This window comes from Salmo trutta, chromosome 33, assembly GCF_901001165.1.
Source record: "Salmo trutta chromosome 33, fSalTru1.1, whole genome shotgun sequence".
NCBI classification, from domain to species: domain Eukaryota; kingdom Metazoa; phylum Chordata; class Actinopteri; order Salmoniformes; family Salmonidae; genus Salmo; species Salmo trutta.
Window position 1 is genome coordinate 2,875,429 of NC_042989.1, and position 26,427 is coordinate 2,901,855.

The 26,427-nt window shown below is 42.2% G+C and overlaps 2 protein-coding genes across 3 annotated transcripts in view; both read left to right on the top strand.

Moving 5' to 3' along the window:
- Positions 1–11,351, top strand: part of tdp1 (tyrosyl-DNA phosphodiesterase 1) — a 74,838-nt gene extending 63,487 nt beyond the window's left edge. Inside the window, exon 16 of the mRNA XM_029729400.1 lies at positions 10,688–11,351. Coding sequence (XP_029585260.1) covers positions 10,688–10,761 — 74 coding nt within the window. The 3' untranslated portion in view covers positions 10,762–11,351. The remainder of the gene's footprint in view (positions 1–10,687) is intronic.
- Positions 11,352–15,611: 4,260 nt separating this feature from the next.
- kcnk13a (potassium channel, subfamily K, member 13a) lies at positions 15,612–26,427 on the top strand. 2 transcript variants are annotated; one of them, XM_029729401.1, is made up of 4 exons: positions 15,612–16,061; positions 22,717–23,255; positions 23,539–23,796; positions 24,549–26,427. In XM_029729401.1, the coding sequence occupies exons 1-4, from the start codon at positions 15,731–15,733 to the stop codon at positions 24,708–24,710; spliced, it is 1,290 nt and encodes a 429-aa protein (XP_029585261.1). In that variant the 5' UTR covers positions 15,612–15,730; the 3' UTR covers positions 24,711–26,427. The 2 variants fall into 2 exon arrangements, with proteins under 2 accessions (XP_029585261.1, XP_029585262.1); XM_029729402.1 differs by having other exon boundaries at positions 23,542–23,796.

Genomic DNA, 26,427 nt, shown 5'->3' on the forward strand with positions numbered 1-26,427 from the left:
CCAAGCGTCGGCTGGAGTAGTGTAATTACGAGATCGCCGCCATTGGACTCTGGAGCAGTGGCGTTCTCTGGAGTGATGAATCAAACGCTACCATCTGGCAGTCCGAATCTGGGTTTGGCTAATGCCAGGAGAACGCTGTCTGCTCCATTGCATAATGCCAACTGTGAAGTTTGGTGGAGGAATAACGATCTGGGGCTGTTTTTCATGGTTCGGGCTAGGCCCCTTAGTTCCAGTGAAGGGAAATCTTAATGCTACAGCATTTCAATGACATTCTAGACGTTTCTGTGCTCCCAACTTTGTGGCAACAGTTTGGGGAAGGCTCTTTCCTGTTTCAGCATGACAATGCCCCCGTGCACAAAACGAGGTCCATACAGAAGTGGTTTGTCGACCTCTTGTGGAAGAACTTGAGTGACCTGCACAGAGCCCTGACCTCAACACCATGGAACACCTTTGGGATGAATTGGAATGCTGACTGTGAGCCAGGCCTAATCGCCCAACATCAGTGCCCAACCTCACTAATGCTCTTGTGGCTGAATGGAAGCAAGTCCCATCAGCATGTTTCAACATCTAGTGGAAAGCCTTTCCAGAAGAGTGGAGGCTTTTATAGCAGCAAAGGGGGGACCACCTCCATATTAATGCGCATGAGAGATGTTCGACAAGCAGGTGTCCACATACCTTTTGGTCATTTAGTGTAGTTGCATAAAGTGACCCTTCTGTTCTGAGGTAGCTTCTGTAGATACAGTGCCCTCCGTAATTATTGGAACAGTGACATTTTTCTTCTTTTTTTGGCTCTATACTTCAAAACTTTTTAGATTTTAAAACGAACAATGACTATGAGTTTACAGTGCAGGCTGAGAGCTTTCATTCGAGGGTGTATTTTCATCCATATCGGGTGAACCATTTCAAAATTACACTTTTTGTACATAGTGCCCACATTTTAGGGGAGCAAAAGTATTGGGACAAATTCACTTAAGTGTATTAAAGTAGTAAAAATATTATTTTGTGCCCAATAGAAATTAATGGTAAATAATGCATTGTCTTTTTGGAGTCACTTTTATTAAATTCTTAGTAAATAAGAATAGAATATCTTTCTAAGCACTTCTACATGTGGATGCTACCATGATTACAGATAATCCTGAATGAATTGTCAATAATTACTGAGAAAGTAATAGAAGCACAAATATCATACCCTCAAGACATGCTACCCTCTCACCATTACAATAACAGGGAAGGTTAGCATTTTATATCATACCCCCAAGACATGCTACCCTCTCACCATTACAATAACAGGGAAGGTTAGCATTTTATATCATACCCCCAAGACATGCTACCCTCTCACCATTACAATAACAGGGAAGGTTAGCATTTTATATCATATCCCCAAGACATGCTAACCTCTCACCATTACAATAACAGGGAAGGTTAGCATTTTTTGGAGGTATGATATTTGTGCATCTATTACTTCCTCACTCATCATTATTCACGATTCATTCAGGATTGTCCTGGTAGCATCCACATTCATGTAGAAGTGTTTAGAAACATTTACAATAAAAGTGACTCCAAAATGACACACTACATTATTTACCATTCTTTTCTACTAGGCACAAAATAGTCTGAAACAACTAAAGCAAACAGCAAATGCATCCAACAAATTTGTAGAGTCTCAAGCTTGATGTACTGTAGTCATTGCATGCTATGATTGAGACCAAATACTCAATATTTTACTACTTTAATACACATTTAAGTGAATATGTCCCAATACTTTTGCTCCCCTAAAATGTGGGGACTATGAACAAAAAGTTCTGTAATTTTGAAATGGTTCACCCGATATGGATGAAAATACCCTCAAATTAAAGCTGAAAGTTTGCACTTTAACCTCCAAAGTAATTGTTTGATTTAAGATCCAAACTTTTGGAGTATAGTGCCAAAAGAAGAAAATGCTTCACTGTCCCTATTACGAAGGGCACTGTATGTTCTTGTGTAAGGTGGTGGTGTTGGTGGTGGGGCCAGGGATGAAAGGACAGAGGTGGGGAGAGACTGATGAGAGGAGAGCGGTTGAGAAGATAAAATTATGAGAGCCAGAGGAAAGAGTGTTTGTGAGGACAGGAATAGAGACGGGCGAGAAAAGAGGTGGAAAAGATCATGGTAGCGACTGAGGGTAGAGCGACGCGTATGCGAGGACAGAGCTATTGTGTGAGCGCAAAGGATGAGATGAGGGAGGGAGAGAGCGGAGCGCTGATATAGCGTGAGGCTGACGTTGGAGACGGTGTTCGGGAGTGTCAGCTGCGTCTGTCAAGAGCCGGCTCGCACACGGCGACAAGTGGTGTGTTCGTCTTTGTGTGTGAATGAGAAATTGGCTGTGAAATTGTACTGTCCTTGAGCCGTGCTAGTTCATTCATGTACATGATGTAAGCACCAAGCTTCTACACACACTCTTCGCTGAAGATCACACACAGATTGAATCTTATGTAAACCGTATAGTACACACTTAACAAGATACTCCTTTTAATTAAACATGGCAACATGTTATCGAATCCTGAGGGCCTTTGAGTGTGTAGACCCCTTACTCAATATCATCCGTTTACATGTCACTATTGAAAGAACTTATTGTTCTCTGGAATAAAGGAAGGCTCGTCTGTACAGCGCACACAGCATGGCTGCTGCGCTTGGGAGAGAAAGCACTGCTGGGACTGTTCAGGGAACTGATCTGTCATTCACTTTAACCCAATTTTCCTCTGCTGGTAACCATGGTCACCAGTGTTGTAATGCTGGCCCATAGTGACTTGGCCAGGACTGGTGGTACCGTAGTGAAAAGTGTGTATGGGAGACATAGAGAGAGCTGTGAGAGATGATCAATTCGATTTTCTAAGAGTTCTAGGAAAACTGTCTTGGTTAACTGTTTTTACATGAGCCTGGTCGTCAGTCTGTTGTTGCGTCCCAAATCTCACCTTATTCCCTATATAATGCACTACTTTTGACTATGGGGCGATTCTGGTATCTCAGGTTGTTCTATAAAAATAAAGTAACACACTTTAATTTTGCTCCCAAACATTAGAGCCAAATTAGTGTGCGACTTCTTTTCTTTCTTTTTATAGTTTAGTCTGTTAATCAGCACCTCTATAAATAATGTTTGGGTGTGCGTCAGCTTGTGTCTTTTACTATCTCAGATTGTTCCGGCAATTCTCACACAAATACGTAATTGGGAGGAAGGATGTTGAACATGCTTTTAACATTTTGTATCACAAACTATTGTTTTGAAAGTCATGATGAAAGTGGCCATTATTATCTCAAAAGTACCCTTTGATTTTGTTCATTTTTAGACATATTATTTGGAACGATATACTCTTTAAACACATCACATTTCCAGAGTAGGCTCTCTGCTACTTTTGAAGAAATGATCCATGTTATACATAGAAACGGACATTATAGATCATTAAAGGGGAACTACCTCCTAGAACCAACCTCTGTTTATAAATGGCCTATGTTGCATCGAAATATTAATTTTAAAGTGTAAATAGGATACTTTTGGTCATAAAGTCAGTCTCGTCCAAAATGACATTTGGAAGTGAGTGCATCACGACGGGTTGGGTATGGATTACCTACCCAATTTTGCGATTGCTGTCCAATTACCCAGAGACAACAAGATGTGGTCCACCCCCAGCTGCCATGTGTTGTCAAGTCTGCAACGCAAGCACACTTGCTCTGCATAGGAATGGAAATGTTGGTGCAAACTTGTAATGCATTCAACAATATTGCGCAAGATGGTAAGGAATGGATTGCATACAACAACGAATGTACAACATGATGACTGTGACTTGTGTGTAGCTCGATAGCTAGCTGGCTAGTTAGCTAGCTATGATACTGAGATGCTGTGATGTTCATAGCCTCTTCCTAATGTGTAATGTCATGTATTATAGAGAGGAAGATTTGCACTTGACGATTAATTTTGATAGGATGTAACATTAGCCAGCTTGCTATCGATAATGTTTCAACTCAAACTGGCAAACTAAGAAGGTCCCTGCTAGCAAACATTAGCTAGCTAGCCAATTAGTTTAAACTCGGACAAAGATATTGATAACTAACTCGGATTTGCAAGTTTGGTAGCTAGCTAATTTTATGAGAACAGGCATGTTTGGGTTTGCACTTGCTCTTGATAACTCCGGATCTGGCGGCATTCTGCCTTTACTGTAATGGAACTGTAAGTCACGATCAAGGGCTAGGTTAGAACTAGCTAGCTAGCATTCAGGGACTTTGTCTGCTATAGTGCTAAAACAACACGCCTGTTCTCAAGTCTATTTTGTATTTTCTACTGTAGGGCAAAATAAGTTAAATATGGTACTTGTCTAGCCTGAGTACCAATCATTTTAGCTAACATGCTACAAATATATGTCCGCAAGCATTCAGTAACATGGTAAAGGCGTCCGCGTCACTAGCCTGAATCTAGTCTTTACTTAGTCACTCTATTAGTATAATTACTTCCACACTAGAAACTTTTTTTTTTCTTGCTAAATGTTTATTAAGTGATAATATTTTATTTGATTCACAGGCTACTTATAAAACCTGGTGGACTTGTTGTTCAGCAGTGTCGTGGGGCGGGCAGGTAGCTGAGAGTTGGGCCAGTAACCGAAAGGTTGCTGGATCGAATCCCCCGAGCTGACAAGGTAAAAAATCTGTTGTTCTGTCCCTGAGCAAGGCAGTAAGGCACTATTCCCCGGGCGCCGAAGACGTGGATGTCGATTATGGCAGCCCCCCGCACCTCTTATTCAGAGAGGTTGGGTTAAATGCGGAAGACACATTTCAGTTGAATGCATTGTAGTACAACTGACTAGGTATCCCCCTTTCCCCAATGTCAGGAGCAGAAGGCTGAGGCAGTACGTGGCCAGGCACCCACTTCATGTTGGTCACATTTGATCTGGTCATAGGTCAGAATACTATCACTTGTCTGTCCTGGAACTCGCCTATCAACCATTGGTAATGTAATCAGTGCTGTCTGTATCAACTGTAACTTGTTTTTCTACAGATGGACAGGGGAGGGAGTTTATCATGGAGTCCCCTGACTGAAAGAGGTTGATACAGATCTCTGAACTGGGAGAGTCCTTGCGCCCGACATTAAAATTATACAAGACATCTATTACTTTTCATTGTCTTTTGTTATTATTGAATTGAATGGTGGGAGGAAGGACCCTGTGTATTCTTTAAACATGTCAGGGAACTGTCTTACATGGAGCACAGTATGAAGGGATGACGGCTAACATGTACCACCAGACAAAATGCTGATAGGTACAGTATCTGTATCGGCTGTGAATGGCAATAGAAGATGAAAGACAAGCGTAATATTTGCACATTGTTATATTAGCAGAACACCGCTTTTTTTTTTATTCTACGTGGATCTGTTACACTTGAAATTTATCAAAACACTTTGTTTGGAATATCTACATAAGTTCAGCAATTGCACTCTTCTCATCTTCCTCTGTAGGCTAATGAGCGATTCAAAGCTTCCTCCTGGTGGAAGCTTGGTCAGTAGCTAAAGAGAAGAGTTCCATCTTCCTGCATCTCACATCTGCTTGTATTTATTGAACTCTGCCTGCTGAACCAATGGGTTGAGGCAAACTGTCATATTGTAGGTCCGGCCCTAATTTATGTGCTAACCAGGAGCTGCATGGCAAATGGTCCAGGAACACAAGGAAAGCACAAAGGACAATGCCCAAGGACTAGTTAGCCCTTCCCCCCTCTGAGGGGACAAAATACATCTCTGTTACAGTATCCAGAGGACTGACTATTGAATGTGTGACAGAATAATACTATAGTATCCATGTTTGGTATCCATCTGAAACTTGTTCACTGGGGATAACTCTGATGCTACCTACAGTGCATTCGGAAAGTATTCAGACCACTTCCCTTTTCCACATTTTGTTACGTTACAGCCTTATTCTAAAATGGATTCAATAAAAAAATCTATCTATACACAATTCCCCAAAATGACAAAGCAAAAACAGGTTTTTATGACATTTACATAGATATTCAGACCCTTTCCTATGAGACTCAAAATTGAGCTTGTTTCTACAACTTGATTGGAGTCCACCTGTGGTAAATTCAATTGATTTGAAAAGGCACACGCATGTCTGTATAAGTTCCCACAGTTGACAGTGCATGTCAGAGCAAAAACCAAGCCATGAGGTCGAAGGAATTGTCCGTAGAGCTCCGAGACAGGATTGTGTTGAGGCACAGATCTGGGGACGGGTACCAAAAAATGTCTCCAGCATTGAAGGTCCCCAAGAACACAGTGGACTCCATCATTCTTAAATGGAAGAAGTTTGGAACCACCAAGACTCTTCCTAGAGCTGGCCGCCAGGCCAAACTGAACAATCGGGGTAGAAGGGCCTTGGTCAGGGAGGCGACCAAGAACCCAATGGTCATTCTGACAGAGCTCCAGAGTTCCTCTGTGGAGATGGGAGAACCTTCCAGAAGGGCAACCATCTTTGCAGCACTTCACCAATCAGGCCTTTATGGTAGAGTGGCCAGGCGGAAGCCACTCCTCAGTAAAAGGCACATGACAGCCCACTTGGAGTTTGCCAAAAGGCACCTAAAGGACTCAGACCATGAGAAACAAGATTCTCTGGTCTGATGAAACCAAGACTGAACTCTTTGGCCTGAATGCCAAGGTTCACGTCTGGAGGAAACCTTGCACCATCCCTACTGTGAAGCATGGTGGTGGCAACATCATGCTGTGGGGATATTTTTCAGCGGCAGGGACTGGGAGACTAGTTAGGATTGAGGGTAAGATGATCGGAGGAAAGTACAGAGATCCTTAATTAAAACCTGCTCCAGAGCACTCAGGACCTCAGATTGGGGTGAAGGTTCACCTTCCAACAGGACAACAACCCTAAGCACACAGCCAAGACAAAGCTGGAGTGGCTTCGGGACAAGTCAAGATGTCCACCATTGTTCCTGTACCCAAGAAAGCACAGTTGTGAATCTGATGCAGCTGAAGAGCTACTGCCCCCTTACCCGGGAAAGCACAGAACAACAGACAGAGACATTGGACCATCAAAGATGCGCAAATATGAGAACTTAATTGATTTGGGGTTCACCTATATTGGGAGTAGGGCCTTTCCTCAGCCACAGTGTGTTATATGTACAAAAGTACTATCTCACAACTCGATGAAACCTTCACTCTTGCGCAGACATTTAGAAACAAATCATGCCAATTTGAAAAATAAGCCACGGGAGTTTTTTGAGTGAGAATTAAGACTTTCGAGTAGTAAGACGTGTATAAAAGCAACAGATACTATTAATAAGAAGGGGCTAGAGGCATCTTATATGGTGAGCTACCGAGTGGCTCGGACAGGCAAGCCCCATACTATTGTGGAGGACTTAATTCTTCCTACTGCCACGGTTATGGCTGGGACAATGCTGGGGAGGAAAGGCCCAAAAAACTATACAGACAATTTCTTCATCAAACAACACTGTTTCACGACGCAGGACATGGCAGGAGATGTTTTGAAACAATTACTGCTTTGCATACAAGCCAGTGAATTCTATGCGCTACAGCTGGATGAGTCAACAGACGTGGCGGGCCTGGCACAGCTCCTGGTATATGTCCGTTATGTTTATGGGGGTCAATATAGGAAGACATCCTCTTCTGGAAACCAGGACAACAGGAAAGGATATTTTTAAAGTACTGGACAGCTTTGAAAAATCAAATAGACTTTGGTGGTTAGGATGTGTTGGTATCTGAACTGATGGCGCAAAAGCCATGACAGGGAGACATAGTGGAGTGGTAACGCGAGCAGTTGCTCCCGATGCCACTTGGGTACACTGCAGCATCCACCGAGAGGCTCTTGCTGCCAAGGGAATGCCTGACAGCTTGAAAGATGTTTTGGACACTACAGTGAAAATGTGAAAACTTTATTAAAGCAAGGCCCCTGAACTCTCTTGTATTTTCTGCACTATGCAATGATATGGGCAGCGACCATGTAACGCTTTTACAACCTACAGAAGTGCGCTGGTTATCAAGGGGCAAAGTATTGACATGTTTTTTTTAATTGAGAGACGAGCTTAAAGTTTTCTTTACTGACCATAATTTTCACTTGTCTGACTGCTTGCATGATGACGAGTTTCTCACACGACTGGCCTATCTGGATGATGTTTTTTCTCGCTTGAATGATCTGAATCAAGGATTACTGCGACTCTCCGCAACTATAACAATATAAAATTGAGGCTATGATTAAGAAGCTGGAGCTCTTCTCTGTCTGCATTAACAAGGACAACACACAGGTCTTTCCATCATTGTATGACTTTTTGTGTGCAAATGAACTCAAGCTTACAGATGTCAAATGTGATATAGCGAAGCACCTGAGTGAGTTGGGTGCACAATTACGCAGGTACTTTCCTGAAATGGATGATACAAACAACTGGATTTGTTATCCCTTTCATGCCCTGATATCTGAACAAGAGAGCCTCACCGAAATTGCAGCAACGGTTCTGTGAAAATGTAATCTGAAGCCACTGCCAGATTTCTGGATTTGGCTGTGCTCAGAGTATCCTGCCTTGGAAAATTGCACTGTTAAGACACTGATGCCCTTCGCAACCACGTACCTATGTGAGAGTGGATTCCCGGCCCTCACTAGCATGAAAAATAAATACAGGCACAGATTGTGTGTGGGAAATGATTTAAGACTGAGACTCTCCAATACAACCCAACATTGCAGAGTTATGTGCATCCTTTCAAGCACACCCTGTGTGTTATTCACAATTTTCGAAGTAACAAATAAGGTTTTATATGTAAGATGGTTAAATAAAGATAAATTATTGATTATTATACACTGCTCCAAAAAATAAAGGGAACACTTAAACAACACAATGTAACTCCAAGTCAATCACACTTCTGTGAAATCAAACTGTCCACTTAGGAAGCAACACAGATTGACAATACATTTCACATGCCGTTGTGCGAATGGAATAGACAACAGGTGGAATTTATAGGCAATTAGCAAGACACCCCCAATAAAGGAGCGGTTCTGCAGGTGGTAACCACAGACCACTTCTCAGTTTCTATGATTCCTGGCTGATGTTTTGGTCACTTTTGAATGCTGGCGGTGCTTTCACTCTAGTGGTAGCATGAGACGGAGTCTACAACCCACACAAGTGGCTCAGGTAGTGCAGCTCATCCAGGATGGCACATCAATGCGAGCTGTGGCAAGAAGGTTTGCTGTGTCTGTCAGCGTAGTGTCCAGAGCATGGAGGCGATACCAGGAGACATGCCAGTACATCAGGAGACGTGGAGGAGGCCGTAGGAGGGCAACAACCCAGCAGCAGGACCGCTACATCCGCCTTTGTGCAAAGAGGAGCAGGAGGAGCACTGCCAGAGCCCTGCAAAATGACCTCCAGCAGGCCACAAATGTGCAAGTGTCTGCTCAAACGGTCAGAAACAGACTCCATGAGGGTGGTATGAGGGCCCGACGCCCACAGGTGGGGGTTGTGCTTACAGCCCAACACCGTGCAGGACGTTTGGCATTTGCCAGAGAACACCAAGATTGGCAAATTCGCCACTGGCGCCCTGTGCTCTTCACAGATGAAAGCAGGTTCACACTGAGCACATGTGACAGATGTGACAGAGTCTGGAGACGCTGTGGAGAACGTTCTGCTGCCTGCAACATCCTCCAGCATGACCGGTTTGGCGGTGGGTCAGTCATGGTGTGGGGTGGCATTTCTTTGGGGGGCCGCACAGCCCTCCATGTGCTCGCCAGAGGTAGCCTGACTGCCATTAGGTACCGAGATGAGATCCTCAGACCCCTTGTGAGACCATATGCTGGTGCGGTTGGCCCTGGGTTCCTCCTAATGCAAGACAATGCTAGACCTCATGTGGCTGGAGTGTGTCAACAGTTCCTGCAAGAGGAAGGCATTGATGCTATGGACTGGCCCGCCCGTTCCCCAGACCTGAATCCAATTGAGCACATCTGGGACCTCATGTCTCGCTCCATCCACCAACGCCACGTTGCACCACAGACTGTCCAGGAGTTGGCGGATGCTTTAGTCCAGGTCTGGGAGGAGATCCCTCAGGAGACCATCCGCCACCTCATCAGGAGCATGCCCAGGCATTGTAGGGAGGTCATACAGGCACGTGGAGGCCACACACACTACTGAGCCTCATTTTGACTTGTTTTAAGGACATTACATCAAAGTTGGATCAGCCTGTAGTGTGGTTTTCCACTTTAATTTTGAGTGTGACTCCAAATCCAGACCTCCATGGGTTGATAAATTGGATTTCCATTGATTCTTTTTGTGTGATTTTTGTTGTCAGCACATTCAACTATGTAAAGAAAAAAGTATTTAATAAGATTATTTCATTCATTCAGATCTAGGATGTGTTATTTTAGTGTTCCCTTTATTTTTTGAGCAGTGTATTATTATATGTGCCCTGGTCCTATAAGAGCTCTTTGTCACTTCCCACGAGCAGGGTTGTGACGACAACTCGCACTCATTCTTATTTTTAATAAATGTATCATATAGTGTGTGTGTGTGGCAGGCTTACAATTATGGCAAAAAAAACAATTTAAGAGTGCGCTGACCCTGGTGCTAGAGGGGTTACGAAGCTGGAGGCTGAATGTTTTGAAAGGGTACGGGACTATAAAATACTTTTTTCCCTCACTGTACCTTTAATGTGTGTTTTTGTGTTTTTCCTCAGATCAGCCATGGATGTGGAACATTCCCTACACCCAGGCTCCAGACACACACGGTAACATCTGGGTCCCCTCCTGAACCACCACGCCAGACACACACACACACGTTCCCTTAAACATCCAGTTACCCGGACCCCTTGCCAGACCTTCCACATTCTGCTCCTATGGTGCACAGACAGGCTAAATCAAATGGAATGGAGGACGAGACACTGTTACACTCTCTCTCTCTCGCTCTCTCTGTCTCCCCTTCTCACTACCTGTCCAGTCCAACTCTGTCTCCTTAGTACAATTGTAACTGTCATCTCTCATTCGTGTCAACCTTCTCCCTACCCTTCCTCCCTCCTTTTTTCATACTGTCTGTCTCTCACTTGTCTTCAGTAACTCTGACCTAAAGGCATCTCTTACTTTCCATTACCTGGTGCTAAAGTGAGGAGATGACCTCCTCTCTCGCTTTCGTATACTAGCCTCACTCTAGTGGCTGGCCAAACCTTCTCCTGGAGATCTACTTTGTTTGCAGGCTTTTGTTCCAGCCCTACTCAAACACGTTGGTATTACATTGTTTTGTTATTGTAGCTATTCATTTAATCATGTACTGTAAGTTTCCTTTTTAATATGTGCAAAAAAAATCACTCACCATGTTTGTTATTAAAAATAATAAAAAATCCTTAGTATGATGACTCAATTATGTTTATAATGTAGAAATATATATGTATGTGAGTATAGATTTTTATCCCCCAGAATAAAATGTTTTTCATTGAAGTCGGAACAGTTGAAGTTGGAAGTTTACATACACTTTGATTGGAGTCATTTAAACATGTTTTTCAACTACCACAAATTTCTTGTTAACAAACTATAGTTTTGGCAAGTCGGTTAGGACATCTACTTTGTGCATGACACAAGTAATTTTTCCAACAATTGTTTACAGGCAGATTATGTCACTTATAATTCACTGTATCGCAATTCCAGTGAGTCAGAAGTTTACATACACTAAGTTGACTGTGTCTTTAAACAGCTTGGAAAATTCCTGAAAATGATGTCATGGCTTTAGAAGCTTAAAGGCTAATTGACATCATTTTAGTCAATTGGAGGTATACCTGTGGATGTATTGCAAGGCCTACCTTCAAACTCAGTGCCTCTTTGCTTGACATGGGAAAATCAAAAGAAATCAGCCAAGACCTCAGAAAAAAAAGTTGTAGACCTCCACAAGTCTGGTTCATCCTTGGGAGCAATTTCCAAACGCCTGAAGATACCACGTTCATCTATACAAACAATAATATGCAAGTATAAACACCATGGGACCACGCATCCGTCATACCACTCAGGAAGGAGTGGTAGAGATGAACATACTTTGGTGCGAAAAGTGAAAATCAATCCCAGAGCAACAGCAAAGGACCTAGTGAAGATGCTGGAGGAAACAGGTACAAGAGTATATCCACAGTAAAACGAGTGGATTTAAAAAAGCCAGACTACGGTTTGCAACTGCACATGGAGACAGAGATCGTACTTTTTGGAGAAATGTCCTCTGGTCTGATGAAACAAAAATAGAACTGTTTGGCCATAATGACCATCATTATGTTTGGAGGAAAAACACCATCCCAACCGTGAAGCACTGGGGTGGCAGCATCATGATGTGAGGGTGCTTTGCTGCAGGAGGGACTGGTGCACTTCGCAAAATAGATGGCATCATGAGGCTGGAAAATTATGTGGATATATTGAAGCAACATCTCAAGACATCAGTCAGGAAGTTACAGCTTGGTCGCAAATGGGTCTTCCAAATGGACAATGACCCCAAGCATACTTCCAAAGTTGTAGTAAAATGGCTTAAGGACAACTAAGTCAAGGTATTGGAGTGGCCATCACAAAGCCCTGACCTCAATTCTATAGAAAATTTGTGGGCAGAACTGAAAAAGCGTGTGTGAGCAAAAGGCCTACAAACCTGACTCGGTTACACCAGCTCTGTCAGGAGGAATGGGACAAAATTAACCCAACTTATTGTGGGAAGCTTGTGGAAGACTACCCGAAACGTTTGACCCAAGTTAAACAATTAAGGCAATGCTACCAAATACTATTTGAGTGTATGTAAACTTCTGACCCACTGGGAATGTGATGAAAGAAATAAAAGCTGAAATAATTCATTCTCTCTACTATTATTCTGACATTTCACATTCTTAAAATAAAGTGGTGATCCTAACTGACCTAAAACAGGGAATCAATGACTGTAAAAAACTGAGTATAAATATATTTGGCTAAGGTGTATGTAAACTTCTGACTTCAACTGTACATTCTATACATCTCTTTGATAAACATGCTTCCAGACCATCACAACAATGCAGCTGTATCAGTCAGTCAGCAATGCTTGGCAGAGCCTTGGAGTAGAAGCAGAGAACTCTGTTTGAGTGACGTCTGTTAGAGCCACAGACTCACATATCTGATAAAGCATTCAAGGCTACTGAATCCAGACACTTTATACTTTCAAAACTTTTCAGCCAGATGAGAGCAATGGTGGAATTGGGCAGAAACCTTGAGCTCAAATGGAGAATATGTGATGATTGCTACAGGTTTTCTGTGGTGTTTGTAGCCTAGGCCTACTCATCTAGCCTGAGATTTTTGGGGGGATGTTCAAATTTTAATCAACTGCTGCTTAGCAACTGTGATAGAAGCTACCTTTTATTGCCATGGCCATTGGTTCCCCATTGCTCCAAAGATGTTTTGTTTTCATTATTTATGGCTGAAGCAAAAACTGAGCAACAATACTCAGCTGACAATAGTCAACATTGAAGCTTACTACTTTCATCCTCCGTCACTGAACACAGCGACTGTGCACCTTTCAGTTTCTCAGTCCTCTCCTGCACTGCTCCGAATCGCTCCTCTGTCCCCTGCTAAAGTATCCCTTTGTAGCCCTGTATACCACTCACAGGAGACTGGTTCTGTCCTGTTTGGCGAGAGACATCAGAGACCAGGAAGTAGCCTACGCAGGACGTGTCAGTCACCATTACAGGAGGGACTGGGCTGGAGAGCGGGATAGGCACCAAGGCAGTTTTCTACCTGATGATCACTTACGCCTCGAACACACCTACAGCGGCATTGCACAAAATGGTAAGTAGCAGCATCTGGATATGTATGCAACAAAAGTTCAACGTTCACCTTCTGCTGCCATTTCTGTCAAGCCGTCTACGCGTACATTTGATGCATACGTTTGATAAATCCAACATCTGCACCATACAGAATGCACTGCAACTGCCTCTGCAACACAATGCTGCAAAGCAAACGCAACGTTCTGTTGGAAATGAATGTTGGCTACTTCTGGTGTACCAAGGTGCAAGACCCTGTAGGTGTGATTGAGGCATTACAGTAGACTACCAGCTAATGGATAACGGATGGGTTCCCGAGTGGTGCAGTGGTCTAAGACACTGCATCTCAGTGCAAGAGGCATCACTGCAGTACCTGGTTCGAATCCATGCTTCATCATATTCGGATGTGATTGGGAGTCCCATAGGGCAGCGCACAATTGGCCCAGCGTCGCCTGGGTTTGGCTGGGGTAGGCTGTCGTTGTAAATACGATTTCTTTCTTAACTGACTTGCCTAGTTAAATAAAGGTTAAATAATAATAATCAGCGGTGTAGTGGTGAAGCTACTTTTAAAGGTCCCATGTCGTTTACACTGCGAAGCTGACCTCACCCAATTTCGCAAATTCGAATTGCATTGAGATAATAAGAACATAATGATGTAGGCCGTTCCAGACTATTTGTGGATGTTTCTCTGGAATAATTTTTGCATTACCCATGCCAGAATTAATCAAATACAGTTCGCACGAGGGGTATCGGCAACTCTAAGGAAATCTGACAAACAATGCAACTTTAAAGTTAGACTCAGCAAAATGAAGTTGGCAGATATTGGGCGTGTCTGAGTGGTAAGTCGAAAGGAAGTCGGGGAGGTGCATCTGCAACGGCCGAAAGTCGGACACTGATATGGTTTTCCAACAGCAAGGCTGGCTCAGTGCAACATGACAGCGATGTCATTGTTTGTTTGTAAAAGTTTTGCTTTATAATGTTAAAATAAATGTCTCCAACCGCAGTATCTCACATTCACAAATAAATATTATACACAGTGTACAAAACATCTTTCTATGACGTAGACTGACCAGGTGAATCCAGGTGAAAGCTATGATCCCTTATTGATGTCACTTGTTAAATACTCTTCAATCAGTGTAGATAAAGGGCAGGAGACAGGATTAAGAAGGATTTTTAAGCCTTGAGACAATTGAGACATCAAATGTGTAGCTCACATGACCTTTGTTTTGGAGGTGTTCAGAACAGGGTTAAGGGTAGAGAAAGCTTGTTGAACACTAAGAAAGCTTTGTTGTAGAGCATTTAACTCAAAATCCGGGGAGGGGCCAGCTGAGTATAAGACTGTATCATCTGCATATAAATGGATGAGAGAACGTCCTACTGCCTGAGCTATGTTGTTGATGTAAATTGAAAAGGGCGTGGGGCCTAGGATTGAGCCTTGGGGTACTCCCTTGGTGACAGGCAGTGGCTAGGACAGCAGATTTTCTGACTTTATACACTGCACTATTTGAGAGAGGTAGTTAGCAAACCAGGCCAAAGACCCCTCAGAGACACCAATACTCCTTAGCTGGCCCACAAGAATGGAATGGTCTACCGTATTTTTGGTTACTACATGATTCCATACGTCTTATTTCATAGTTTTAATGTCTTCACTATTATTCTTCAATGTAGAAAATAGTAAAAATAAAGAAAAACCCTTGAATGAGTAGGTGTGTCCAAACTTTTGACTGGTACTGTATATTCATTGTTATACCACTTTAGATGGGAAGACATGTTTTTTATGAAGTTGAAGGTGTGCTCTTTATGACAGAATGTTCAAATTAAGGGAAATCAAACTTTTTTGTTTACCAAGTTACACTTCTCAAAAGGCACCGAATTGGTGGAACAACCCACTTATTAGGAAGGCTTTCATGTGCCTTCATCTGACACGATGCGGAGGCTCCTTCTCCCAGGGTCCTCAGTGTCCTCGCTGCCGCCGTAATGGCGTGCAGGAGAGGCTGCTGCTGCCGTGTGGTGAACGAGGATAACGCGCGGTTTCTGATGCTGGCGGTGCTGATCGTGCTGTATCTGCTGTGCGGTGCTGCGGTGTTCTCTGCGTTGGAGCAGCCGAAGGAGCTACAGGCAAACGAGCAGTGGGCGCAGCGCTTCGAGAGATTCACCCAGAAGCACAACCTTAACCGGACCGAGTTGGAGACATTTCTCCGGCTCTATGAGGAGGCGAACATCGCCGGTATCCGCGTGGATACACTGAGACCGCGCTGGGATTTTACTGGCGCCTTTTACTTTGTTGGGACCGTGGTGTCGACCATAGGTAAACTCAGAAACAAAGCCAGAAGGTTCAGTAAAGAATGTATTGTATAAAAAATAATGTATAAAAGTGTATTGCAAAGAAATTCACTTTTAATCTAAATGCACCATTTGAATAATTTAGAATAGGTGCCATGCACCAGATTACAAGAAAAAATGTTTTTATGTTGCATACCTTTCAAAAATGGTTGTTTATATAATTCAGGAAATGAATTGCACTTCAAAAGATAGGACACTGTGACACCTTGACAAACTGATTAACCGAATAACCCATATATCTTCATCCCTATCAATGAGAGAGAGAAATTAATACTGAATTTATGCCGGAAAAATTTATAGGCAGGTCTGCGATTTAATAGATATGGCAGGATACAATCAAGGTAGATAAACATGTAGGCATTTTGCGTATTGGAAATACTCTCCTTTAGTCTACTGTAGATGACCATGCAGATAAAGGAGACAGAAACAAATTGCATATTGGAGACATTAAATATACATTTCTCCATGTGACAAAGAGCGTTGACGTTGGCCCTTCTCAAGAAGATGAAGTTGACCCAGTCTCAGAAATCATTGTTCCGTTAATTGGCAGCTCCTATTTCTCCCAATCATTGCTAGCTTTAATGCAGAAGGAAAATGAACATCAAGTTACTGATGACATGAGTGATGACATCAGTTTTGCCAAAAAATGATATGGCTATTAATCATTCAGGTTATTTATTTTCATTGCAGATATTTATTTTCTGTGAACACCTATTATAAAAATGTCTAATTTGGCACACGGAAACTAGAGGCCATGAGTAACTTGGTCACAAAGAATGGCACCGATGAGTCACTAGTGGGCACCTTTGAGCACTACCCAAGCAACGCATTTAGATTGGTTTGGTAAAAAGAAAAAGGTTCTTATTGGCCTATAGCAGTCTCACTTAAACCCTCATATATGTTGCCCCGTTTGACATAGACTCGAAACTTTGTATGTAAGTAGGTACCTTTCCTCATGCTGAACAAATTTACTTCAAGGACCCATAAGTTCCATCAGGATAGATTTTCCTCCATCATGGAAATTGTGTAAACCTTTGAAAAACATCAAAATGAAAAAAAAAGTAATATGCACTCCAAATTTGGTCTTTGAACACATCACTCATAAATAATTTGAGAAAATTATATTGATGCATTCAAAAATGGCCACACTTTACCAGTAGACGCATATTAGCACATACCTAATATGCAAAAATATGCAGAAACAAGCCCTTAGTTTGAGAAAAGCTCAGGGATTGGCTAAATTATTGATAAATCAGGAAATCCAATTGTATGTGTCCATTTATATCCTTTGTAAATCCATTCCACAATGGCCAATGAACTTGAAACTTTTAAGGGTCATCAAAGACATAACCAAGATGAACTATGTTGAGTTTGACATTGATATCTTAAAAATAAGGAAACTATTAACAATTCACTTTTTTGACTATGTAACATTAATGCTTCAAATATAACATAAAAATGTTCTCATGGACTAAATGTCATATGCAATCAAAATTTATTCTTTGGACTCTTGAAGATGTTGAGAAAAGATGGCCACACTGTTTTTTATTATTTTTTATTATTTAACCTTTATTTAACTAGGCGAGTCAGTTAAGAAAAAAAACATATTTACAAACCCTAACCTGGACAACGCTGTGGCAATTGTGCGCCGCCATATGGGACTCCCAATCATGGCCGGTTGTGATAGAGCCTGGAATCGAACCAGGGTCTGTAGTGACGCCTCTAGCACTGAGATGCAGTGCCTTAGACCGCTGCGCCTCTCGGGAGCCCATCTACTATACCAGTAGATGCATATTAGCACATACGATAATATGCTAAAATATGCTAAAAATACTTGTAAAATCTTTTCATGGACCATAGGACCCAGCGATTTCCCGGCCTTCTCCACTCACGGTTTTTGAGCTCCGCCCAAGCAAGGCATTTGCTTTGGTTTGGTTAAAAAGAGTGGCACAGATTGGGGGTACCGTTATAAGCAGTCTCAGTTAAACCCCCATACCCGTGATACATCTCTTAACTTAGTTTGAAAACAGCTCAGGGATTGGTTAAGAGATGACTGAGTTATTGATAAATCAGGAAATCCGGTTTTATGTGATTTTACATTTAAATCCTTTGTAACTCCACTCCACAATGGCCTATCAACTTTAGTTTTCAGGGTCATCAGACATTACCTTGATGAACCATGTTACGTTTGAAATGTACAGTATATCTTTAAAAAATAAGGTACCTATTAACAATTCACTTTTTTAAAATGTAACACTAATGCTTAAAATAATCTGTAAAAATCTTCTCATGGACTAAAAGTCAGATCAAATCAAATCAAACTTTATTTGTCACATGCGCCAAATACAACAAGTGTAGACGTTACCGTGAAATGCTCACTTACAAGCCCTTAACCAACAGTGCAGTTCAAGAAATAGAGTTAAGAAAATTTTTACAAAATAAAATAAAATGTAAAAAAATTAAATCATCAAAAAGTAACATAATCAAAAAATATACGAGGCCATATACAGGGGTGCGGGGGTACAGGTTAGTCAATGTAATTTTTTAAGTGACTATGCATAGATAATAAACGGCGAGTAGCAGCAGTGTACAAACAAAGGGCTGTCAATGTAAATAGTCTGGGTGGCCATTTGATTAATTGTTCAGCAGTCTTTTGGCTTGGGGTAGAAGCTGTTCAGGAGCCTTTTGGTCCTAGACTTGGCGCTCCGGTACCGCTTTCAATTTTGGATGGGGAGCGTTGATCGATTGAACATCTCTGGAGAGACCTGACACCTGAAAGAGCTTGAGAGGATCTGCAGAGAATAATGGGAGAAACTCCCCAAATACAGGTGTGCCAAGCTTGTAGAGTCATACCCAAGAAGACTTGAGACTGTATAATCGCTGCCAAAGGTGCTTCAACAAAGTACTGAGTAAAGGTTCTGAATACTTATGTAAATGTGATATTTCAGTTTTTATTTTTAATACATTTTCAAAAATATCTAAAAACCCGTTTTTGCTTTGTCATTATGAGGTATTGTGTCTAGATTGATGAGGGGGAAAACGATTTAATACATTTTAGAATAAGGTTGTAACGTAACAAAATGTGGAAAAAGTCAAGGGGTCTGAATACTTTCCCGAATGCACTGTATGCTTACATATGCTAAAAATGCTTTAAAGAACTTCTCATGAACAAGAAATCAGATTGACTCCAGATTTGGTATGTAGACTCAATAAATTAGCCTCTAATGAATTTGCGAATGAGTATTTGCTGCATTCAAAGTCGACCAAGCTACACCACTAGATGGCACCATATCACACCAGGGCTATAAGAACTGAATCGATGGACATGGGGCATTAACATTTGGTATGTAAACCTTATGTATATGTCCTTAGAAGCTGTGTGAGTATAAAGTCACTGCAATAATAAAGCTGATCTACCCCCTAATTAAAAAAATAAAATTGTAATTTATTTTTTAATTAGGGGTAGATCAGCTTTATTATTTTAGATAGATTGTGGCTTCTGTCAATGTAATTGTGTGCATCATTTCCAATGCTACATATCCCTCTCCTTTTTGAAAAATATACATTCTTTTAAATAGATTTTTTTTTCTTCATATTTTCTTTCTGAAATATTGTGATTAGTATATCTGTATAATCACCTATTGTTGCCCTATTATTTTGTCTCAACGTAGTAAAAAGTGGATATTTTATTCAGGAAAATGTGAAACCGGAAGTCCTGCCGCTTGCACAGTCAGCGTATTACAGCTGTGAGAATGGAATTTAAGTATTTTGGAATGCTAATGTAGAGTGTACCGACTGAGATTTAAATAATTTGTACATTTTCACCTTGTTGCCTCTGGACAAATTGGCTTAAGAAACTCTGGAGAATCCTATTTGTCAAAAAGAGTCAAAGAGTCAAAAACAAAGGAGTTAAGAGAACAATTCTGAAACCAAAAATCATATTCAAACCATATTTATATTATTTGGTGCATGGACTTGCTCACATTGCTCAGACCAACCTACTCAGACCAACCTACAGCACTAGACTAAACTTCGCTAGTGTCATCCTTGTGGTATTGAGAGATAAACATGTTAGTGCTTTCACTGATTACACATAAAGGAAGTTCCTACATGATGGAGTTCTTGCTTTTTCTAATTGAGCTTGTATCCTTTCTGTCATCCTGTAAACCCTGTTTCTTTGCTGCTCGCACCTACATATTCTTGTTTTTGTTCTTGTTTCCAGTAGGCTGTCAACCATTACAAATCAGATACAGTTGAGCACTTTGCCTCCCTCCTGGCGTCCATATATCCTTTACTGAGAGTGTGTAACACAAATAAAGTATATAACCTACGGGCAGCGGACGATACAGCCAGAGGTTAGAAGTCGAGTACATGATACTCATATAGAACATGATGACGCTCAAAGGCTGTTTGTGCAGTATGGGGTGACCCCCCCCCCCCCCCCCCAGGCTAGCCCCACTATGCAGACAGACACCTCATGCATTCTTAATGATATGTTTCAAGGGAAACCAGTCTTTTCTGAACACTGAGGTTTAGTGAGAATGACAACAAGCGTCTTCTCTCTATCCCCATGGTCAAGGCTGAAAGAAATATCATACTGTGGTGCGGGGTCTTGTCATACTCTATCTTAGTAATTAGATAAGTCAATAAATAACACCATTTTTCTAGCGCCACAAAAAAACACACCTGACAAAACAATGTAAAACTAAAATAATAAAGATGTGTTATGCAGTGAAATGTGTTGTTTTACAGGGTCAGTCATAGTGGTGCGGCGGCCTGGAGCAAATTAGGGTTAAGTGCCTTGCTCAAGGGCACCTTGACAGATTTCTCACTTTGTCGGCTTGTGTATTCGAACCAGCGACCTTTTGGTTACTGGCCCAACTCTCAAACCAATAGGCTACCTTTCGCCCTTAATTTTATCTCAACTGTATATCAATGACATGTTTTTTTTGGTGTGGAGGGAGAATATTATGTTACTGGCTTGAAAATGTATTTGTCAGGGACCACAGGCTATTTGAAACGGTATTGGGTAAAGGTAGTAAAACGAAATGCATGCTCTTCAACAGATCGCTGCCCGCACCCGCCCGCCCGACTAGCATCACTACTCTGGACGGTTTTGACTTAGAATATGTGGACAACTACAAATACCTAGGTGTCTGGCTAGACTGTAAACTCTCCTTCCAGACTCACATTAAGCATCTCCAATCCAAAATTAAATCTAGAATCGGCTTCCTATTTCGCAACAAAGCCTCCTTCACTCACGCTGCCAAACATACCCTCGTAAAACTGACTATCCTACCAATCCTTGACTTTGGCGAAGTCATTTACAAAATAGCCTCCAACACTCTACTCAGCAAACTGGATGCAGTCTATCACAGTGCCATCCACTTTGTCACCAAAGCCCCATATACCACCCACCACTGCTACCTGTATGCTCTCGTCGGCTGGCCCTTGCTACATATTCGTCGCCAGACCCACTGGCTCCAGGTCATCTATAAGTCTTTGCTAGGTAAAGCCCCGCCTTATCTCAGCTCACTGGTCACCATAACAACACCCACCGCGCTCCAGCAGGTATATCTCACTGGTCATCCCCAAAGCCAACACCTCCTTTGGCCGCCTTTCCTTCCAGTTCTCTGCTGCCAATGACTGGAATTAATTGCAAAAATGGCTGAAGTTGGAGACTTACATCTCCCTCACTAACTTTAAGCATCAGCTATCTGAGCAGCTAACCGATCGCTGCAGCTGTACACAGCTCATCTGTAAATAGCCCATCCAACTACCTACCTCATCCCCATATTGTTTTAACTTTTTTTGTTTCTCATTTGCACACCAGTATTTCTACTTGCACATCATCATCTGCACATATATCACTCCAGTGTTAATTTGCTGAATTGTAATTACTTTGCTACCATGGCCTATTTATTGCCTTACCTCCTTACTCCATTTGCACACACTGTATATAGATTTTTCTATTGTGTTATTGACTGTACTTTTGTTTATCCCACGTGTAACTGTGTGTTATTGTTTTTGTCGCACTGCTTTGCTTTATCTTGGCCAGGTCGCAGTTGTAAATGAGAACTTGTTCTCAACTGGCCTTCCTGGTTAAATAAAGGTGAAATAAAAAATAAATAAAAAAGGTTATAATATAGGCAATAGGATATACCTCCGTCAATGTCAATGAGAGAATGAAACGTTAGACACACTAACAGAAGCCAATAAAGGCAGTGCTTTATTGCTAGCATCTCCGTTCCCTCTCCTCCAGTAGTCTCAAGCCTGTTCTTCAGCCCTGACTATCTTTCTTTTTAAAAGGATGAGTTTTTAGGGATGTATCTTTCATCTCTGAGGAGCACATCTGTGAGAATGGTAGTTAAAAACCCAGTCACTAAATTAGCATTGAACTCAATGAGATATGCCAAGAAAAGGTATTATGAGACAATGCCACCTAGGAAGGGATGAGCACTTTTGAGGGTGGGCACTTTTGGAACAGACAGGGAGGGTAAGGTAATTATGATGAATGAACCTTCACCATTTTAATTTCTCTCCTGAACATCTACCATCTCTCTCCCCCCTTCCCTCCAAACCTCTCTTCTCCTCCACCCCTCCCCCTTCTCTCTGGTCAGGATTTGGCATGACCACCCCGACCACGGTCAGTGGCAAAGTCTTCCTCATCTTCTATGGCCTGATCGGCTGCGCCTCCACCATCCTATTCTTCAACCTCTTCCTGGAGCGCATCATCACCGTGCTCGCCTTCGTGCTCAAGTCATGCCACGACCTGCAGCGCCGGCGCCAGGGCGTCATGCCCCACGATGGCCCCAGGGGGGCGCCACCGCCAGGACCCAGAAATAGAGACAGGGACAGTCTCGCTGGATGGAAGCCTTCTGTGTACTACGTGATGCTGATTCTTTGTGTAGCTGCTGTGGTGATATCCTGCTGTGCCTCGGCCATGTATTCAGCGGTGGAGGGGTGGGGCTATCTGGACTCGCTGTACTTCTGTTTTGTGGCGTTCAGCACCATCGGGTTCGGGGACATGGTAAGCAGCCAGAGGGTTACGTACGACGGGAACCAGACAGCCTACAGACTGGGGAACTTCCTGTTTATATTGATGGGTGTCTGCTGTATCTACTCGCTGTTCAACGTCATATCCATTGTCATCAAGCAGGTGAGGATTTTTTGTTTTATTTATGTTTGTTTTATGAGCAGTTGTGGTTGCACGCATGCACAGACCCGCACATTGTGGGAGATGGCGTGCATTCACTCTCTGTTTTTACTCTGTCCTTTCCTATTGGCTATCCCTCTCTTGCTCTTCCTCTTCTCTTTCTCTCTCACACACACACTCCAGCCTCTTTCTCTAGGTTTGTGGGGTTTTTACCAGAGCACTATCATTAATAATGTCACAGAATTTCAAAGTTTCATAAAAACCATACATTTTCTCAAAACTCAAGCAGACTCTCAACTGGCTGCTGAGAAAGCTGGACATCTTCTGCTGCCGAGGTTGCTGCCACTGCTGCCCCGCCGGGATCGCGAAGAGATTGCACCCGCGCCGGAATGCCGTGATGCCCAGCGGCACAGGACATGGACACTTCCGGGCGCGGCGGACTGTCTCCATAGAAACGGACGCGTTGAACGAGAGTGAGACGGATGGAGGACGGCGGATGTCAGGGGAGATGATCTCCATGAGGGACTTCCTGGCAGCCAATAAGGTGAGAGGGTCACCGGGTAAAAAGAACATTAAAAGTTCGCTCTGTTACTTTCATCTCTAGTCAAAAGTGTTGCCCCTCCACTTTATAAATTGAGGGCATGGGTCTTCGGCATGTTTTGACTGTATTTTCAGTATCTAGTACCCGGAGTGACCAGTAGGGCTAGGGACCAATTTAAATCTACGTTTCAGACTGCACCTGGTCTATGTTTCTTAGTGCTGTCATGCAATATGGAATGTATGATCTATTGTCTGTATTGTTGGAAATATATTTATGTATATCCTTTTGGTAAGCAAGCAGTTTGGAGATGCAAACCCTGAGCTATTTTAACTGTACAAAGGGACAGGAAAGTTTGGTGACACTTAAAGGTACACCCAGTGAGATGAAGTTGCATGCACGAAGTAAACACAATGACCTTTAAATGTCAACCGGGCTACAACGCAGATCTTCGGTGCTACGGATTGAACCGAGCCCTAAGAAGCGTCGAAGCGCAAGGCTAAACTTCTTTGCCACGTTGTAGCAGCATAAAGCGCACATCTGCACGTACTCTGTGTGACAATGTGTGAGAGCAAAGTCTTGCATCGCGCTCGTCTCACTATCTGCTGTGCTTCTTGTTGCAACGTCATCTTGCCGAGACTACCTTTAAAGCCTGCAGGCATGCTTTATATCTTATGAACATGTGGAGGAGCCTTTATAATGTCTTATCTTTTGTCTAGTTATGAAAGTATCATGTGAACCTCTCCTCGCCTCTCCAGGTGAACCTGGACCTGATGCAGAAGCAGCTATCAGAGGCAGCAACCAATGGGATCCCTCGGCCTTCCGTCTCCAACCAAAACAGACAGAATGGTTTCTCTGGGGGAGTCGGGGCGCTGGGTATCATGAACAACAGGCTGGCTGAGACCAGTGTGGATAGATGACTGAATATTACAGTCATAATGCAGGCTTACTGCACACCATACAGAGAAGGATCAAAACAGATACTACATCTCTCAAAACCATGTGATTCGAGAGACAAAGTGGACACCAGGTGCTCACTGAAGGAGGGATTCCCAAAAACTGGTTTGGGTCGGGTCCAAAACTTTTACATAGGTCACAGTTGGAAAAGGTTCTGGAATGGAACCATTGCTGTAGCCCACTGAACGTGGTCCATAGAGGCACTGTACACTGTAGAGAACACAACTACAATAAGAATATCAGAAAACATCATATGGAGTCTCAAAGAGCAGACGTCATAAGAGCTTTACATAGCGTGATAATGACTCATCGTTTATCAGCAATGCGTGGCACTCTTCGTTATGCATGGCAGCCATTTTGTCCCAGAATGTTCAGTGACCATGACACATCAGCCATCGTGGTGGAGATGTTAAGGGTTATGACGCCAAACGGTCTTGTCCATGATCATGTTTGTCTTTCCCTTATTGACATGTGTACAGTATTTGTTATTGACAGCTATGGTGTTGTTTTGTAGGAGACGGGTCATGCTTTTATGCTTGAATAGGTGCTCAGAAGTTGAAATCAGTTGTCAAATTCATAAAGATCTTGATTGAGGAACTCCTCTTCACTCTGCTATAAAAAAATCAAGATATCACACTATATTGTAAATACTGTTCCAAAAATGTTAGAAACTATAACTATAAGAAAACACTGTACTGATACATTTGATTGATTCTAAAAGTGCTAGCTGTCATTTATCTGTAACAGAGTAGTACTTCTTCCTCTCTTTGGTTTTTAAATATGATTAAGAAAAATTGAAAGAAGACTGAAATCTATTACTTGAAATTGCACATACTAATTCAAACTTACCCTGCACCCCTTTCAATACAGTTAAAAAGGAGACATTTGCAATGTTTCAGGAAAAACTAAAATCAATTAAAGTATGCAGGCTTATAAACAGAATTTATAAGTAAATTGTATTTATCTCAGCGCTCCACTTCTCCTTGGAGGAAATCATTATTTACGTCTTTTGAAGGTAGAACTTAATGTAAATGTGGCTCTGAATTGCTAATCGGACAGCTGTAGTGTTTGTAGCTGGATAGCTGATGTATGTGTGCGTGTGGGTGGTCTGGAACATGGAGTCACCACAGACCTGAATAATGGATGATGCAGGACATCAAAAGACCTTTTCTTTTTCCCCCACGCTCTTTTTTGTATTTTCCTCTCTCTCATTGATCTTCTTTGAATTTCTGTCGTGGAAGTTTGACACTTTAAATCAGGGGACTCCTGAGTCACGACATAACGCATTGTTGAGTGCAGGGTTTGGAGCCTTGTTTTACATAAAAAGCAACCTCAGAAAGCGTTAATAATATCGTCTTCCCATCTCTCTCCCTGTTACAGTCCCTGTGCGCTACTTGAAACGATGCAAGAAATCCCTAACAGTGTGTTGAACTAATGTAAACAGAGCGATGTGTTAGGATTTTATGAGAATGAAAGGGATTGTATAAACATAATGTGGAGATAGACATTTGAATTGACTGGCTATTTTCTTTGCGTGTTTTAACGCCATTTTATGTTATGATCATATAGCACATTATGTCAGCAGTGTAGGCCTCTTTTCTGGAGGGCTTTGCATCCTTCTGGCAATGCATTATCATCTGCCACTGCTATAATTAAAGGTTTCTATTTTTATTATTATTG

Bases quoted from the DNA above. Each gene is read 5' to 3' on its own strand.
- kcnk13a (XM_029729401.1), top strand. From the start codon at position 15,731: ATGGCGTGCAGGAGAGGCTGCTGCTGCCGTGTGGTGAACGAGGATAAC. The intron at 16,062-22,716 runs GTAAACTCAGAA...CTCTCTGGTCAG, and splicing joins GACCGTGGTGTCGACCATAG to GATTTGGCATGACCACCCCG. The intron at 23,256-23,538 runs GTGAGGATTTTT...TCAAAACTCAAG, and splicing joins TATCCATTGTCATCAAGCAG to CAGACTCTCAACTGGCTGCT.